The 20372-nt window shown below is 30.7% G+C and overlaps 2 protein-coding genes across 3 annotated transcripts; one reads left to right on the plus strand and one right to left on the minus strand.

Annotated features, from left to right (window-relative positions):
• Positions 1 to 867: 867 nt before the first annotated feature.
• LOC126774117 (uncharacterized) lies at positions 868 to 7090 on the plus strand. Of its 2 annotated transcripts, XM_050495450.1 has the most exons (6): positions 868 to 980; positions 1368 to 1840; positions 1920 to 2075; positions 2550 to 2643; positions 3231 to 3315; positions 4787 to 4966. In XM_050495450.1, the coding sequence occupies exons 2-6, from the start codon at positions 1442 to 1444 to the stop codon at positions 4821 to 4823; spliced, it is 771 nt and encodes a 256-aa protein (XP_050351407.1). In that variant the 5' UTR covers positions 868 to 980; positions 1368 to 1441; the 3' UTR covers positions 4824 to 4966. The 2 variants fall into 2 exon arrangements, with proteins under 2 accessions (XP_050351407.1, XP_050351406.1); XM_050495449.1 differs by lacking the exon at positions 3231 to 3315 and having other exon boundaries at positions 4787 to 7090.
• Positions 7091 to 8718: 1628 nt separating this feature from the next.
• On the minus strand, positions 8719 to 20128 carry LOC126774125 (sodium/potassium-transporting ATPase subunit alpha-like). The gene is given in 17 exon segments (XM_050495458.1): positions 8719 to 8853; positions 9163 to 9280; positions 9354 to 9542; positions 11695 to 11934; positions 12218 to 12404; positions 12658 to 12812; positions 13193 to 13394; positions 13485 to 13633; positions 14224 to 14395; positions 14477 to 14701; positions 14877 to 15070; positions 15191 to 15427; positions 16152 to 16281; positions 17570 to 17740; positions 18742 to 18914; positions 19188 to 19337; positions 19981 to 20128. Coding segments are annotated over 17 exon segments (2955 nt in total). The 3' UTR covers positions 8719 to 8738.
• Between the last annotated feature and the right edge of the window lie 244 nt (positions 20129 to 20372).

Consider the following 20372-nt stretch of genomic DNA (forward strand, 5'->3'; position numbering starts at 1 on the left):
CCTACATTACGATACTCATGACTGTTTTTTCGCCCTCATTTCGTCTTTATAGGACTGTAGAAATTATTTTATTCAATTAATTTCGGTGATTTCTTATAGAAAAAGTTAAAATATTTTTGGTTACGATATCATGTGATATGTACCATAATAATACAAATTATATCAGTATGATTATGTTAAAAAATATATTAAAAATAATTAAGATTGCTTATTTAAATTTAACTTACTTTATATAAAATTAATATCTGGCAACTATATTCTCATCAATAATTGTTGACCAGCGACACTGTGACAGTGATGCCAACTTGGGGGTGTTCCCTGCAAATTTGGGGGGAATCAAGATGTCCAGGGGTTTTTTAGGGTATAGGTATTTTTAGTTTTATTAATCAAGATTTTTTTTCCTTAAAAAACGTACGACTCTATACAATTTATATTAAGCCTCGAACGCAACCAACAAACTAAACCAAATATAATCTCCAAGCGTGGCTATAACAGAATTATCAAAAAACTATGAAATAATCAGCTCAGTGGTCAGCGTGTTTGTTCAGCATGTAGGAGGCCCGGGTTTCGATTTCTGGTCACCGAAAGAAAAATAAAAATCGTTTTATTTCATTGTTATCATCATTATTATTATTAGGTCCTTAATTAATGTATGTAAATGTGTAAAATGCACCCGCATAAATACAAAAGCTATTTTATAATACTTGAATGTATTTTTAATTTGTATTTGAAATTACCTCTCAAACTGAGTGTACAACAAAAATTTAGGGGTTCTTAATCGATAGAGGTCGTCCTAGGGGGATTATTCTGTAGGAGTTGGCATCCCTGCACTGCGACAGTTTGAAATGTCATCTGATTCTATTTTGTTCATATAATTTTTATAGGTAATAAGTGTCTATGTTACAAACTTGTGTCGTGTTCTTTAAAATATATGTTGATAACATTTATCGAATTTATGTATAAACATTTTGTTTGACGTGGTAAGTTTTACTATTTAATAGTTTCCTAACATTATCCTTCGTTAATTTCACAAAAAATAAACATTTGCACGTCCGTCTCATATTTCCTCTCTTGCATGCAGCCTTAATTTGAAAAGGACATGGATTCTACACCAGGTTTGTTTATAACTTTCAGTACCCTTGTGTATCAAATCATACCATTGATAAGTTTTATATTTATTTAATAATAAACGACGTATGTAAATGTTGTTGTTTGTTTTTTAATTAGTACTATTTTTAATTGACCCACCATTAGATAAGTTTAATTGAGCAATTCATTAAAATTATATGACGGAATTTTTAATTTTTAAAACTTGTAACAATTTTTGTTTGATATTATTTATAATTAATGCTTTTTATTCACTACAGATACATTTAATGAGTCTGTGTCGTCAATATTAGAACGTAAAGTTCGCGGGTGGCTAACTGGAGTGATAGACGATATGAGACGGAGCAGTCCAGTCCAGCAATGGCTGGATTCCCTGCCAACAGATTCCGAGACTTCGAATCAAAATGATCCTGAAATTGTTGTAGACCATGGCCCTAATCCCCAAGAACTAGTTCAAGATTCAGATACAAAATCTGATGAAATTAAAGCAGACGATTCTATAACAGAAAATACAGTTATAGAAACAAATCAAGATATAATACATGACGACAAAAATCTAGATGTACCTGGCCAGAGAGATGGATGGAAACGGAAATCTTTGGAGAGTGGTACCCTTACAAGTATTCCACAATCAAGGAATGTTAAAAAAAAACTACAAAGAGATCACTCTGTTCAATCAGAAGGTTATACACCCCGATTTAAAAACCCATTATTCAGAGATCATTCACTACAGGTATACCATTACATGATCCTTTACATGATATGGTTACAAAGTATATTAAAATAATAATTGTATAACATTTGTCTTACAGTCAGATGCTAGTGGATCAAGCGGCAGTTCAGTCTTAAATGTTTTAGGGGCTAGAAAAGTAGATGCTGAATCAGTGCTATTAGCACTCGGATTTGGGCCAAGTGAAAAGCAACAGAAATTACAAAGAATACCAGACAGATTTTTAGTCCCTTCAAAAGTAAGAATAAACTAAATGTATAATATTGTATGAAAGAAAGGGGTGAGGCCTGTGCTTTTTTTGATGAAACAAGTTTAGAGCTTATTCTACCTCTCTGCTCCAATGGTTGGTGGTTACACAAATTTCATCCTACATATGCAGGTTTTCTCACAATATTTTCCTTCACCGCAGAGCAGAAGATAATATAAACACAAATTAAACTCATGACATGTCAGTGGGGCTTGCCCTGATTCAATCCTGCAATTATTGATCCTAATCCACATTCTTTTCTCGGTTGATTGCATTTGTCACTTGTTTTTTACCTTGATAGCTCAACACTCCCAATTCATACAAACAACAGGTTTAACAATTATATGCTGTGGTTTTTGTTTTATGAGAAAATGAAAAAGTACAAATAATATAATAAAAACTGTTTTAAATAACTTACAAAAAATACCAACAACAAAATTGTTAAATTACTTTATTGTTTTTCAGCTCAAAGGTATAAGTACGGATAAGTTTATCAAAGATGAGCAACATTCAATGCGAATGCATGATTGTGGAGTCTTTGGATATAGAGGTCTTACAGGTTAGTCGCAATTTGTTATCAAAGTGTTTTTATATTTACTAACATATTAATAAATAATCATAATTTAATAACAAAACATGCCATACTAATTTGGTTGTATAGGTTGCCTTATCATTGGAGAGGCTATATTAATTGCATAAATAACTTTTTCCTTATTTATATACTGTTGTTTAATATAATATGTCTTTATTTACAATAGCTAACAATATTCAAAAATAAGGAAGGAGGAAAATTTAACTCTAAACACTCAAAAATAACTCGGTTGAAGCAAGATCAGATAAATTTATAGTCGAATACCGAGGTCAATGTTGTGTCGTTTCCAATTTAAATACAGTCGAAAATTCAGATAATCTTATCACTAAATGTGTTTTACCAAAAAAAAAAAAAAAAATAACCATTTGTAACATAAATTATATTATGTTAAATAAACAATATATAAATAATAGTTAATTTGCTTATAGTTTTATCATAATTATTATTATTGAGAAGTGAGTTTATTTATAATAACATTGAACTAATGACATTAACTATATACTATAAAAGTTATATTATATATGACTGCATTATATGCATTAACCCACTAACAGAACACTGTACACCTGTTTGCCGCTTTATGAAACCTTCTCCTTCAAGGTGTCATAGATCATATCAACTTCCAGAGATCGCAGTACAGTAAGTATTGATGTAATTTTACTTATTATCATATTAATTATTAGAATTTATCTGTAGCTTGAAAAATATTTTGTATTATATTGCTATCTTTCGTAACTCTCCTCACAAGAGAATGAGTTATAAATTTGTCATATTAAATCAGATTGTGTACAACAGAGTAGACAGCTTTTTTTTTAAATTAAAAAGTCAATGTCTTTATAATTATAATAACTAATAGGTACACTTAGGACATTATTATTATTAGAGTGCAAGGCATATAATAATGTATATGCATAAATTACACGCCTTGCGTTTTTTTTTTCATGCGTTTATTTATTATATAGTTCTGTTTATGGCTTCTATGTGTGAGTGGCTGGTGGGTACATTCGTCCCACATTATGCGACAAAGCTCTTGAAAAAGGTGGTCCGTTATTGGTTTTTTATTACAACAGTTCACCAGCACTCATGGACAACCGCACTATAAAAAAAATTAACTCTCCATGGACCATACGAAGTCTTTGCGCTACTTCGCCGCTTTATTTTTTCTTGCATGTGAATTTTAATTTTGCCGTAACTCCTAAGACATTAATTTATATTAGGTATTTAGTTCAATGTTCAAAACTCGAAAGAGCACCGCGGCTGATCAAAATTTGTATAGCGTTATAAAGTTTTAAATAATAAAAAATATTAAAATTAAAAACGTACAATTCAACTAAATACAATTCAACTAAGCGTAGTACTGTTCGCTTCTAATATCCGTGGTTCCCTCGCACCGCGGTATTTTTCTTACTTTTTGCGTTATTATACTAGTGCTAACTTCTCAAGCGAAAGGTCCGATTCGAATATTTTAAAGATTAATTTACATGTATATAATCATTTATATTAAATCATTTTTACTAAATATTTGTTAGATGTTGCTTGAAAAAACAAAACATACGTATGAAAAAAATACAGGGCAAATAAAAAATACTTTACTTTTAGAAATTGTACTTAATTTTTAGCTCAGAAAAGAAAGTATACTGTATTATTTGCTTAAATAAAGTGGCATTCGTAACCTTAATCCATAATCGTTATTATATAAGATATCGAAGGATATGTAAGCAATTTTCGATGATTTAAAATATATTATCCCCGCGTATTAGAGATAAAATTGTCGACGCCCTCCAATTATTAGCACGTAGGTAAGTTTTTTTCTGTCATTGATTGATACGTCAAATTATCTTAAATAGTTTGATTTTTAGAATACATGCGATTCCTCTTCATAAACAATTAAGTACTAATCTTCATATTTATCTCCTGCTGGGTGTGGAAGATGATGTCACAAGATTAACGATCGAATCAGTGATTTTAACATGATATTAAAACTATTTTATTTCCAATTATTTTACCAGAAAAGTAATAAAACACCATTGAACTGCATAAGCCTCCTTACGTAATGCTTGTTTATAATAATTGTATTTCACACACATAACGTTAAATAAAATAATTACAGGGAATCCTCATGTTCCACCGTCGACAATTGTAGCTAAAATAATGGATTGTATCCTTCAAGACGATGTATGTCGCGAGGAAGCGTTGATGAAAACGCGTCATTCCATAGCGGACCTGCGCAACCCGGCGGCGATACACGCACATCTGACATCTCGATTGAGGAGTACTTGACTCGAGCTACTCTTCAGTCGGCTCGTGAGTTACTGTCAAAGTTAAAATAGATCGTGTTTGTAATACTTTTCATAAATCCTGTGTGTAGGTCCTGTTTTAAATGAAGCTTGTTTGGATAAACCAAAGATATCATTCGTTTTCGTAATGATATTCATTAATAGACAAGATACCATTCAAAGCATTCCGTATAAAAACCACATAAATAAGTTTATTTACATATACGTTATAAAAATTGAATTGAAGCTATTTTCAAGTTCACGATTAATCATGTAAAATTGCGCCTGCGTCATTAAAGGATTGTTACTCTGTTAACTAAATTAATAGATATAGCGAGTTCACTTTATATGCTGAAAAATGCAATCCACTCTAAATCGGCTTCGGTACTGCGAATCAATCTGATAATACGTATTACTATATGTCTGGTGAAAATCCAAAAATTGCCTCGTTTATCTATAGTAAAGTACTAAATCTCATCATTTTTTGTACAAGAGAGATGGTGGATTTGTTGACACGCAATGTAATTAAACGCATTTGTAATGTGCCCTTAAACTCCGTGATTTAGAGTATATTATTATTCCTCTTATGAGATTCGAATTAATTTTTGTCATAGTACCTGATTCATTGTTGTTTATTATCTATAAATAAATATTTTTACTGTTTAATAATTCCGTTGACATTCCTAAGGAAATTAAAAAAAAATCATAGACGCAACGGTTAATATGAATTCCTAATGAAATAGGACAATTTTTTTTAGATATACTTCGATAAAGCTCAATCATTTAGGCGGAACTTTACCTTTCCAATATTAAATTGCGATCGAAGCCTCATATTTTCAGTTTTAATTACTTATTCCTATAGAGTACGTAATATATTTTTATAGGTATTAAAAATCAGTTTACATTGTAAGACAATTTACTAGATAAAATAAATAAAGGTTAAACCTTTATCCTCTTTTTAATTCATAATCTTTAAAAATGACGCTGGTGCAGTTGACTTAAAAACTGACTTCATAAAAACTTACTTTTTACCACATAATATTTGTAATTGCGTAGGTACATTAATTATACTTAATAATTTTGATTTTGAAAAGCAATATATGATACTTATTGAACAAGACGGAATATTTAAATAATTAAAATAATATTATCAATTAGGTAAAATATATGCACAATTTTATTTGAGATTTAATATTATATTTTACGTGACTTATACTCTTTTTTAGTAATACAATTACTTATATTGAATATGATACAAAATACATTTAGTACAACCCGTGGCATTAAAGACACGAATAAAAAAATGGCGGTTTTAGATTAGATTGGAAAAATAATAATTTTTAATACTAATAAATTAAATTGCTTAAAAGAGTAGATGCAAACAATGTCGATATATCTCACTAAATGCATTCGTTTGTAATGTAACAAATGGACACTGAGCTAAGTGTATTGCGATTTCTATTTTATACCACTCCCTGCATGGTAAGCGTACATTACCAGTGTCGTAGCTATAGCGATGAGCGCCTCTGGCAAGATTTAAAATTGTGCGCCCCCATAATTAATGTACAAGTGTGAAAAAATCAGTATGTATTAAATGAGAGACTCTGTTTATAATCTGTAACTATACTTATTAAGTTGAAGTATATTTTTTATTTGTTAACATAATGTTTTGATTATCTGTGCCATAGCGACCCACAAGTAATTGCCCAATGGCATTCGGCCCCAGCTCCTAGCTACGACACCGTACATTACATGGCAATGTACTTACATATATATTGGTCAATCAATTGATCATACTGTTACATTACATGCGAATTGGTCATGATGAGTATCTCTCTTTCATATAATAAGACGTGAAAAGACATGATGTAGTTCCTAAATCGTTAATACATATCTGCAACTTAGCAATGATTACATCCGATTTAATAATTGTTTAATTAACATTAATAGGCTAGTTACTTATTTAAGCATAATTAAAAATTATGAAATACTTGAATATTTTGTAGATTATTATTATTATTATTTTATGATAAAAGATAATATATAATAGTTTTAATATATAGGTTATTTAAGTATTGAAGAAAATTAATTCAAACAAGTAAATAATATAGAATTACATTTTATATTTATTTTTAAAGGGAGCATTGTTAATATTTTTTATAGTTAAGTAATTTAAGAAAAAACATTATTATCAAGTTAATTCATAAAAAAAACATTCATTAAAATTGCATGTAAAATTTGATATAAAATAGCATGTACTTACATAATTTTAGCAAGAAATATAATTTTTTGACTAAAACGTACTTACTTGAATTTTTACTTTGAATATTTTAATTGACTTAAAAGAATCATTTGATATTGTTCAAATTTTTTATATATGCGTGAATGTTTGTAGATTATTATTATTAGTAACAAAAATAAATAATGTTTATAAAACGACAGTGTAATTGTTTTATGTATGTAGGTGTAAGAGACTGATATTAAAAAAATACATTTTGCAATAAAATAAAAGAACATTAAAAAAATACTGGACTGTAAAACGGAAGTAATCCATATCAAATTTTCTTTTAAAATCCTGTTTTCATTTCAATTAACTTTAACAGGATTATAGTTGTATATTATAGTTGTTTAAATATATATTTTATTATTATTACGTCTTGTTGAGCCTTAAGAATTTTATGTGGATTTGTAAATAATAATTAGTATTTAAACAAACTATCCAAGTTCTACTATTATCCATTAAAAAGTTTTCATATATTTTACTCTTTGTAATAGATATTGGGCTGTGCTTAGTAAAAGTCATTTGTAATGTTTACTAAAGTTGTGTAGTTGTATTATCTTAAGAAATCGTATTGTATTTATTTTATAGTTGTATAAATTTTAATTATTCAACATTAATTTTTACATTCTCAGTCTACTAAGAAATCTTTTCTATTTCTTTCTTGTTCTATTTTTTAAATGGAATAAATAATTTATAAATCAAATATCTATCTAATGAAATTATATGTTATCTGTTTTTGTATTCTGATTATAATTTCTTCTTATATTTAGACATTTCTAGAAATTAGTATTTTTTTAATTGCATTCTGTTGTCAGTGGCCATAGTTTAATAAGTTGTCTGTTTTCACAAATATCAGCATATAATTGGAGTAATTACTTTAAAAATTAACAAATTAAGTTACTCTCCAGTCAATATGGGCTGGATCAGTTTTCAATAATTTACTATCCTTTCTAACCGCCTCCTGTGCCTTACCTACTTGTAATATCATTATGAATTTGACTAACATATTTTTAAATAGTATGCATTGTTTTATGTCTTAATACTAAATAATCTACAATTAATGAATTAAAAAAGAAAACATAACAGGCGTAAATACTTTATAGTAATTTAACATTGTTTTTGAAAGATTTTTTCTTGGGTTAGGCGAAATACTATGTTTAATAATACTTAGATATCTTACTAGATCAATGAAATACTAGTTTTTATGTAAAAAATATTTAGATACTTAACGGTTTTGCTCATTCGTCTTACTTAAAATTGTACTTTAAAATAAAGTATTGTAGTAATGTTTAATGTGAATAAAATGATATGTTGTGAGATATGAAATATATTCCTTTACTCAAATAATGTTTTTTTCTATTTAAATTATCCATTATATTCCAATAGCACATAACACATAACAAAACTAAATATGTATTTCTAATTTATAAATAAGATACATTTATGATATTAATTCTTTATAAGACATCTTGAAATGTTTTCCTTGGATTTTATTATACAAAGCATCAATAAAAGGTCAATTTGTTAAACCATCCATTAAACATGTTATTTCTGATGCAGTGTTTTCTAAACTCGTCAAATATAAACATGAGAACTGCAAACGGCAAGGCTAAGAACCACCTGTAAGTTTTTTTTTTAATAAATTAGTGTATTATTGATACTGTATGGCTTTTGTCTTCGTTAGGAGTAAGTCAAGTCTTTAAAAAGTACTAAATTGTCTATGATCTCTTCCCAATATCCTTGATTAGCTAATAAAGGTTAAGTAATATTTTAACGTTAAATTTACGATAAATATCAAGAAACATGTTGGGGTAAGGTTTAAAATATTTTTTCATGTCACGGCTCTGCTTACTATTATTTTGAAATCAATGTTATTTTTAACTGTAAATTTCGTCCAACCTTAATAGTAGCTACCTTAGAAATTCTTACCATCTTAATTTAAGGGGGTACGTTTTGAAAAATGTGTTGACACCGGGAACGTAACACACCATACAAGCGAGTATGAGTTCGAATATCAATCCTGTATTCAGAACATTATTTTTCATACCTGAAATATTTTATTGTTTAAGCAGTTATCGAAGTTCTAAAACATTGACAGTAAAATTATTAAACGAACGTACCGACATGGAATATGGAATTAAATCTTGTCTTACAAACAACACAATTCATCATCTGTGTCACGACGACGGCCACAAAGTATGACGCCTGACATGCGCGTTCCAGCTCCTTGCGTTCCGGGTAGGTCCATTCCTGACCCAGGGAGTCTTCTACATCGGTTACTGCTGCGTTGTCCCATTGCTGTCTGATACCTTAAAAATGGATATCTTCAATTTCCATTTGTCGAAAAAAAAAACTATTTTAAACATATCTCTTTATTTCATAGTCCCAGGGCGACGGAGCTACGCTTGACTTTAATAATAATTAGATTTTGTTGAAAATGCGTTTTCGGGTAATACTAAACTGTTAGGAATATATCAAAACTATAAAAAGTACTAAATATTGTCTATGATCTCATCTCGATATATTTTATAAAATTCCTCAAGGCTCAAGGCTACGTGTGAGGTTCCGTAACAATTAGTACGTAAATAGTATATAATAAAATTAATGTCCTCCAGACCGATTTCGGCCACGGCGGCCAATCTCAAGAGAGATTAGTCAACTGGGCAGGAGATATTATAGTGTACATATAGATGCACTCTCTATTCCCTAACTCTCATAATCCGATGGGACGGCAATCTGACACGACCGGAAAGAGTTCAGGCGCAGACGGCTTTACGTGCTTTCCGAGGCACGGGAGTGTACACACTTCCAACTTCCAGACTTTGAGCTGCTACTGAGAATTTTCTTACAGAAAATCCCAATAACTTTATTATTGGCCAGACCTGGGAATTGAACCCAAACCGCCCTCTGCGGCCTGCGTCTGCGTCTGCGGCCTTATCAAGCCACTAGACTAACGAGGCAGTCGAAAATATATATAGTCGATAATATATATTCAATAGTATATAGTTGTATATACAAAGATTGAAGACAAATAATACCAATAATTCACACTCCTATTTAGATAAACATAAAAGACAAAACCTTATCGAAATACATATTATGAGCCAAATCGTTAGAGCCGCTTAGAAATAAATTTATATTCAACAACGCTAAACGCCGGAGCTGCCGCGGAAAGAGCTGAAGCGAATACACGTTACAACTATTCGTCTCTTATACCAAATAATATTTTTGTTCCGTTTGCAGTTGAAACGCTTGGACTTTGGAGTAATAATGCAAAAACTTTCATCAAAAATATTAAACCCCGTCTTATTGCCTCTACTGGTGACAAGAGGGCTAGTTCATTTTCCGCCCAGACAATCGGAATTGCGATTCAAAGAGGAAATGCTACTAGCATTCTTGCTAACATTCCCCGCGGTCACGATTTGTACAGTAACTATTATAATTTTTATTTATTTAACTTTAATAGAATTGCTCATTTAATATTATAATATAACATTGAATAACTATATTCAATTACAAAAATTGTTAAACATATTTCATAATAACGATTACTTTTTAATAAGTGATTTATTAAAATCAAATTACAACAGGCCCCATGCAATTAATTTGCCACGTACCTCAGATGGTATAGTTACGTTACTGACGTTAATATTACCAGTAATATATTTGTTTAAGTTTTAATTTCAACTGTAATATTTAAATATAAATAGAGAAATCTATATAATACATAAAAATCCTAATCCTTTACTGTTAATGGAATGAGAATATGGAACCGCCTCGCACTTTTTATTTTTAGAAAAAACGTGAATGAAAATATATTTTCTGTGATCAACCTAGTTCATACAGATAAAGAATGTAGGTATATTGAAATATGTACCAGTACTTAATATACGTTACTACTGGTGGTAGGGCTTTGTGCAAGCTCGTCTGGGTAGGTACCACCCACTCATCAGTTATTCTACCGCAAAACAGCAATACTTGATATTGTTGTGTTCCGGTTTGAAGGGTGAGTGAGCCAGTGTAATTACAGGCACAAGGGACATAAAATCTTAGTTCCCAAGGTTGGTGGCGCATTGGATATGTAAGCGATGGTTGACATTTCTTACAATGCTAATGTCTAAGAGCGTTGGTGACCACTTACCATCAGGTGGCCCATATGCTCGTCCGCCTTCCTATTCTATAAAAAAAAAAAAAATATATGTTTACCTGCTTGTAATATATTAAAAGCTATATTATAACTGAGGAAATATTTATCAGATTTTCTTATGTATACAGTGTGATCTAATTGTATGTGCTTAACTATTTATCTCTATTTATTACCGTCTAGTGATGTACACAGTACTGGACAAAATTTTGTTATGTGTTTCATACTTAATTCTCTTTGGACATTTTTTGTATTTATTAGGTTTGTTTCTGGTCCGTATAATAAATAAAGTGTTAAGTAAAAATAAAAGTAATAACCAAACAACTTAGATGGATAAAATCCATGTTCCGCCATTACAACGAAGTACGCAAACATTCCCGCTGCGAACTCGATCAGACCGAGGTGTAAGTAAACAAGTCGTAGCATGCAGGTCGAAACGAGAGGGTCCGACGTGCGAGGAGGTCGTGCCATTACATCTTGTTCAGCTTGCTCGTGAGAAAGAGAAACTGCCGGCCACATATCCGTGCCCAAATCCACACATAAGATTGTCATTACCCCTTACAAATATAAATATATTTTAATATGCTATATATCATTTATTACAAAATACTTATTATTCGAATATAAAGCACTATGTATGCATCCAAATAAATTGATTTAGAGTAAAGAAACTGTTCTAAAAAATTCACTCGTTTCGTATTTTACTCGTGAAATGTTGTACATATAGCGACTTAGTTTCTTTAAATGTTATAATTTTATTATTGAGTTTATACTTACAAAATAGCTCTACTGGTGTCGAATATCTAGTTATTAATCTGTGCAAAAAAGAATGTTACATACCTAATGGAAGCGGTATCGAAAATAGAATAAACATTAGAACTGGTAAAATTTCCGGAACATTTGATATTAGTATGTAGCAAACGGACTTTTTCAAATTATCAAATATTTTGCGTCCTTCCTCTATGCCTGTTACAATAGTGGCAAAGTTGTCGTCCATTAAAATTATATCTGCTGTTTGTTTAGATACCTGACCCAGATTACCACCAATTATTGATTTTAATAAATTAATTTAAAATTTACAAACTACACTAGCATATCTTTAATTAAAATATAATAAACACTATGTTGGAAACCCATACTATTTTGCTTAAAAAAATATAACGAGTAAATATACAATAAAATACGAAAAAGATGAATTTCAGACATTGCTAAATGTTGGAGTTGTCAACGACGCCAACCATTTGTTGGCGATATTAACATGTTACTGTAATTTGTTTTACTTGAGAGCCAGCAATCCCCATAGAAATGCCGATGTCCGCTCGTCTCAATGCTGGTGCATCATTTACGCCATCTCCTGTGACGGCCACAATGCCGCCTTGTCTCTGACATGCTTCGACTATTTGTAGTTTTTGGGTTGGTGATGTACGTGCAAATACTTTTTCATGTAAGCATATAAATAAGGGTTTTGCTAATTGAAAATAAATGTTCAAACAAATTTATATATTTCAGAATTTTAAAAATTAATTTTGTGGTTCCTAAATAGATTTAAGCTTATTTTGTTTACAAATTTTAATTCTATTTTTGGTTTACTAAATTTTATTTTATTTATCCTTGTAGTATGTTATGTTAAATTAGTATGAATAATTAAAAAATGTTTAGTAATTAGTGTAGATATAAGCGACTTGGTGTAAATACTGTAATGCTTATATTTTCAAATAAAGATTATTATTATTAATTGTTTTACAAATTAATATTAAAAATTAAAACGTTTGAAAACATCGAAAAGTTTTTATATATCTATTTTCCTTTACTAACCTATTTCATAATGCTTCGCCAAGGTTAAATAGAGCAAATCTGGTGTCATATTTCTAAGTTCAGTACCAGTTACGATGTGGCAATTTGGTGTGGTGGCAATACCCACTTCTATAGCCACAGCGCGAGCAGTTGCAGGATGGTCACCAGTGACCATCATAACACGTACCCCTGCCTCTCTGACGCGCTGGATGGCTGAACGGACCTTTTAGTTTTAAGGTAAGTAGTTGCTTATGCAGCAATTTATATAATAATAGTATGTAGGTAGGTGTAAAATCTATATTTGTGAAATTACCTCTTCCCTTGGTGGATCTTTTAGTCCAATAAGACCAAGGAAACGAAGCTTATCAATGGGAAAGTTTGGATTTTCTATATCGAATGGATAATTTAGGGGATATTCGTTTGAATCCAAGAAACAATCAGCAAATGCTAATATTCTTTCACCTATGAAAATGTATCATATATTAATGTTATACTTTAAAATATTTATTGGATATAAGAACTTGATATATCTATATATATCAGGTTCTTATATCATATATATATATAATTGAGTTAAATGAAATTTTCGAATTCAAAACCAAACAAAACTATTTTTCAAGCAGCTATTTATTATGTTCGACGCGCAAATGGGCTATCTGATCATAAGTGATGAACATCATCCATAATATTGGCATAGTGAGAAATACTAACCATTTCTTACAGTGTCAATGTGCCACCAACCTTGGGAACTAAGATGTTACGTCCCTTGTGCTTGTAATTAAACTGTTATACTCGATTTTCGAACGGTAACATAACAATACAAGTATTGCTGTTTGACGGTAGAATATCTGATAAGTTAGGTACGGATAGTACCTATCCAAACGGGCTTGCACAAAACCCCACCAAGGGATTTTTGATCATCTTAATTTAGACGAAAGAAAAATTAGACTATAAAAAATTGGAATACGCTATGTATTATTTTTAATAAGGGCAGAAGACTTCGTGTAGTAATGGAAAATTTACGACAAATTACTTTACTGGGTTCAATATACCAGTGTTGGCTAAATTTTCGGTAGCTGTATTTGCAGCTTGTTTAATGTCCGATGTCATGCTTATAGACTTGTTATTTAAAGCAACCGTTACACATCGAGAAAGTATACATTCCGGAGCTCCTTTCATAACTAAAAGATACATAGCCTTAACTTCATCCAGATGAATGCTGATCTATAGACATTAATGAAAATGTACAAGTATACTAAAATAAGTAGGTATTTAAATAAATCTAAAGTTATATAGAAAACTTACTTGATACTTATTAACAGAGTTGAACGGAATTTCAACAATTTTGGGAAATCTTTTTCTAATAGTTACCGGATCGCAATAATTAAATAAAAAATTTAAAATTGCTTTTTCTGATGCATCACCTCGTACGACCCCATTTTTGTCAACTGTAGCATTGCTGCATAAAGCTCCGCATATTTTTAAAGAATCTAAAGCTAGAACAGTTCTTTGATTTTTAATGTTATTTTACTAATTATTGAGTTACATACAAGAAATATTAATGATTAGTATGTAAGATATACCTTGGTCAGTCTGTAAAAAGTCTGCAATAAATTTTAAACATTAAATTGGTACACCAAAAATTTAAAACAACAAAATGTGCAAACTGCGTAGATAACATACTTTCGAATTCCTCGTCTAAAACGGAATGGGTTTTATTCCATACCCAAACATGACGAACACTCATTTTATTCTCAGTCAAAGTACCAGTTTTATCAGAGCAGATAGTGGTGCAGGCACCCAAAGCTTCAATTGCTTCTAAATTCTTTACAAGACAATTTCTTTTTACCATACGTTTCGCTGTTAAAGTTAAGGATGCTGTAATCGTTGGTTGTAACCCTGAAACACAAATATTTGCTATTTTTATATTAACTGCGATAAAATAGCTATTACTACGTATTTAAGATACAGGTAAATAAAAATTATTTCCTAAAAGTTTTTAAATAAACGTATTCCAACCTTCTGGAATGTTAGCAACGACGATACCGATGACAAATATGGATGTTTGCATAAAGGGATACCCAAGAATCATGCTAGCACTAGCTATAAAGATGCCCAATGCAAGTGCACAAGTTGTCATGCAGCGCATGAAACGTCCGATTTCTCGAGATAAAGGCGAGGGCGCGGGCTGTAGGCGCGCAGCCAATCCGGCAACCCGTCCTAGAGCTGTCAGGTCTCCACAACATAAAACAACTCCTTAAAAATATTTAAAACATTATTAAGTTTAAAGCAAATTATGTTCACTCTATTGTCATAAAAACATTGAAATAAAAGAATAAGACAATTTTATTTTGTGATCATAACAACTTGTGTTTTATTGTAGCCTTTTTATTTATTTAAATAAACTGTATTGGATATAAAGAAATAAATACTACAAAAGGTAGAATTAATTAATGTCAATATCGGATTCTCTGCTGGTTAACTTGTAAATTTAAATTAATTTTAAATTAATGACAGCATTAACAAAAATAATAAGAAACTAATTACTCAATAAATCACTTTAAACAAACCAATAACACTACCTAGATAAAGAAGTAATAACTATATATTAATTATGACATCCGCCGTAGAATCTACTCAAACATAGCCGAAGAGAATATAACCACTAAGTTTGTAGATAGCCTTCTGGAATACTGTCAAATATACTGGTGGCGCAAAAGTAATGACCCTACATCAGCTACATCTTGCAATTTAAAATTAAAAAAAACTATGATTAGTTTTTTCTATATTATACACTTAGCAAATATAAGTAATTTCTACAGTGGCAGTACTTCTGCATCACCCGTTAGAACTAATCAAAGACATTGAGAATTTCATAGACAAACTAAATTTCACTGATTTGAAATATTCCTAACAAACGGTACCTAAACTGAATTAGGAAAGAAAAAAATCTTAATAAATACACAGATATCTTTAGTACCTTTGGCCCAACCTTCGACGCAAAGTGAAGAAAAAAAAGCAACATTAGGCGATTCCAAAATATTAGCTGTTCCATCAGTGTTATTTCGCGGGACCGCTGTACATTCACCAGTCAGTGATGAATTATCAACCTAAACATATTTATTTACACATCTGAGATTTTTGGTGAAGTAATAAAGCATAAATACTGGTACTACCTTTATTATAAATTCTAAATATAATTCTAAATATAATTATAATTGGTAACGAATTTATTGCTTTAACTTTAATAAAAGATAACAAGTATTGTGCTATTAGTATAATATTGTAAAAACCATAATCATCCTACCATTTGCCATCATGAACATCATTATTTCGAAAATGACTTCCTCTGTAGATCCGTAGCCTAAGCCAATATAACAAATAAACAAATATAATAAACAAACTATAAATAAAATCTAAATCTATAAACATCATATAATAACATAAATTCACAATAAAAAAGTATTTAGGATGTTTAAGTAATGATGTTGATGTGTTGCTATTCCTAATATATATTTTTTTAATTTATTTTAAAACTGAATTATTCATTATATAGATAATTAAATTATTCACGAATAAAATAACTGAATAGTTACAGCGTCGGTTTATACTAAAATTTGAAAGTTAATTTCATATATCTACTTTATTGTGAATAATTTTCTAATTTGTAAATAATTAATTTTTAAATTAATAAGTTCTATATATATAGTTATAAGTTCTTCTCATATTTATTTCATCTCATATATATATATATATATATATGAGATGAAATATATATATATATATATATATATATATATATGAGATGAAGAAGAAAATGCCTCATACCCGATAGCACAATAAGTATTTTGTAAAACCAACTACGGTGTCTAAGATGTTATTTATCATTTTATATTTAGTTATACTGGAACAGAAAAGCAATATAAAATATCGCTTTCTGGGGATAGAATAAATAATGATTGTAATTGGAGGTACCTTAAGTACATAATGTTTACTAAGTGGTATGAATTGCCATGTAGATGTCTGTTTTAGTACAATTTTAATTATTTTTATTCTAATTTTATAAGCACATGTGAAACCTTTCAAATTATTTGGGTCGTAGTACTTTAAATAATTCATCCGTAATAAGAGGTACGGACGAGGGTAAATCGTGACGTTGCTTAATGAGGATGGACATAAAACAATATGCTTTATTTTTATTTCGTTTTAAGCGTTTTATATTTTATAATATAATCTCCGCTTCTTTAATAGAGATCTGAACGTACTTTATCTAGCAATTTGGCAGGTTAAATAGAAGGAATAATTTAAATTTTATTTTGTAGAGAAATAGCTAATATCAACGCCTACGTCGCTGTCTATCTCTTATTGTTATATTATTAGAATAGTCTCCAAGCTAACTTTAAACCCTCTGCTGTCAATTATTCGTATATCCGCCGGTATAACATCACCAGTTTCCACGTAAACGATGTCTCCTTTGACTAAGTCCCGAACTTCTGTATCTCTATTTAAAATTCCATCGCGTAAGCACGTCGTATGCATGGGTATCATACTATTAAATGTTTTCATAATCTATCGAAAATATACTTTAAAATAAGTATTTTATTTAAATTCGTCAGGTTTGGTTTTTAGTAGATAGTTTGTGAATATATATAACCCTAAACGTACAGTAACAGCCTGTTAATGTCCCACTGCTGGGCTAAGGCCTCCTCTCCCTTTTTGAGGAGAAGGTTTAGAGCTTATTCCACAACGCTGCTGCAATGCGGGTTGGTAGAATACACATGAGACATAATTTCAATGAAATTAGACACATGCAGGTTTCCTCATGATGTTTTCCTTCACCGTCAAGCACGAGATGAATTATAATCACAAATTAAGCACATGAAAATTCAGTGGTGCTTACCCGGGTTTGAACCCACGATCATAAACCCTAAACGTAATGGAGTGATTTTAAAGAAAATCTAATAAAACTTTGTAGTAAAGATTGTATTCTTTTTTTTATCAAATTATATAAATTGATGTGTTCTACATAAACATACTGAATATTATTCCGATTTTTTTATTTCCTATTATTAATTCCTTTGTAAATATGCCCATTAGCGTAGGTATTAAAATAATAAAAACGACTACCTCGTTGGTCTAGTGGCTTGATGTAAGGCCGCAGACCCGGAGGTCCTGGGTTCAATTCCCAGGTTGGGCAAATAAAAAGTTATTGGGTTTTTCTGTAAGAAAATTCTCAGTAGCAGCCCGGAGTCTGGAAGTTGGAAGTGTATACACTCCCGTGCCTCGGAAAGCACGTAAAGCCGTTGGTCCTGCGCCTGAACTTTTTCCGGTCGTGTCGGATTGCCGTCCCATCGGATTATGAGAGTTACGGAATAGAGAGTGCACCTGTGTTTGCGCACACACTTATGCACTATAATATCTTCAGCGTAGTTGGCTAATCTCTCTTGAGATTGGCCGCCGTGGCCGAAATCGGTCTGGAGGACATTATTATTATTATTACTAAAATAATCATGTATATTAAACTAGCATAATTTCGCATTTATCTCTATTAAACTGAAGATTTTACAAACCTTAGAGCTTTTATAATTTTGAAAAAAACTAAATATGCCGCAAATTAAATCCACAGCAATTAAGACGCATCCTAAGTAAAGATTGTCGGTGCTCGGGTCTGGTTTAGTCGATAATTCTATTAGGTACGCCGATAAGCAAAGTATAGCTCCAAGCCATATTAAAATTGAAAATCCTGAAAATAAAGACCGATAATTGAAAACAAAATAACTTTAAAATTGTCAGAGATTTAAAAACTGAAAAAGGAATTTAATAAAAATATTAAAAATAACATTTTTTCATACTAATTAATACCTATTATAAATGCAATAGTGAGTTAGTTTATTTGTTACGTTTTCATGTCTTAATTACTGGATCGAGCATCATGAAATTGCATACACATTGTCAGGGGTACAGAAAAGGGCGGGCGAAAACTAATTTAATCTAAATAGATATATTGTTTACATACCAGTACACAACGATTTTAACAGTAAACGTGGCAATGTGTAGTGACTTGGTGGTGTCAGTGTGTTCAGGCCATAATAGTTCAAGAGTTCTTGTGCCTTTTGCGTCGATAACCCATTGACAGGGTCTGTGCCCAATAATGCGTAAAGATCCTCTATAAGTTAACAAAACATTATTGGTAAGATGTAATTATGGTTATCAACGATTTCAACTATATTTGCTAATAATTAGTTGAACTATTATTTTGTAAGGACTTTTGTTTTGTCTTTGTCTTTTATCTTGGAAAAAGACATAAAGCGAAAAAATGGTTGAAAGATTGTTTCCAGTTTCTTATACATGCATTAAACAGTTAAATAGATACTTTTTCCAGGTCCAATGGCTAGAGGTAAGGCCACAGACCCGGAGGTCCTGGGTTCAATTCCCAGGTCGGGCCAATAAAAAAATTATTGAGATTTTCTGTCAGAAAATTCTCGGTAGCAGCTTGAAGTCTTGAAGTTAGAAGTGTTCACACACCCGTGCCTCAGCAAGCACGGTAAGCCGTTGGTCCTGCGCCTAAACTTTTTACGGTTATGTCGGATTGCCGTTCCATCGGATTAAGAGAGACAGGGAATAGAGAGTGCACCTGTGTTTGCGCACACACTTGTGCACTATAATATCTCCTGCGCAGTTGGCTAATCTATCTTGAGACTAGCTGCCGTGGCCGAAATCGGTCTAAAGGACATTATTATTATTATTTAACAAGTCTTCATCTTAAGATGACATGTCAACACGGTATATATATATATCTTCAAACTTACTCAGTGATATTAAATGCGTGTCGGTCTGAATTTCCTTTTTCAAAGCGCTCAAACGAGTAGAACTTAAATCTCTAGACCTTAGTCCTTTAGGATTATTGGGACGAAAAAGATCAGAAATAGATGAGAAACTAGAAGTTCTTGAATTCATTATACTTTAAATTAAAATTCTATTTAATTTTTTGAATAACAATCCCTATTTGATAAATCTAGATGGCTATTTTAATACATTTTGTTCCGTCAAATTTTATTATCTACTCGTGATTTATATATAACCGATTATTTTATAAATTCGCAGTCCGTCATACGTTTTTACAAATTTTAATTAATCTGATGCTGAGAAGAAATGTTGCAAATCAATACTTTATGTCTCCAATTATAGTAATTGTTTATAC

The sequence above is a fragment of the Nymphalis io genome, chromosome 16 (assembly GCF_905147045.1).
Source record: "Nymphalis io chromosome 16, ilAglIoxx1.1, whole genome shotgun sequence".
Classification (NCBI taxonomy): Eukaryota; Metazoa; Arthropoda; class Insecta; order Lepidoptera; family Nymphalidae; genus Nymphalis; species Nymphalis io.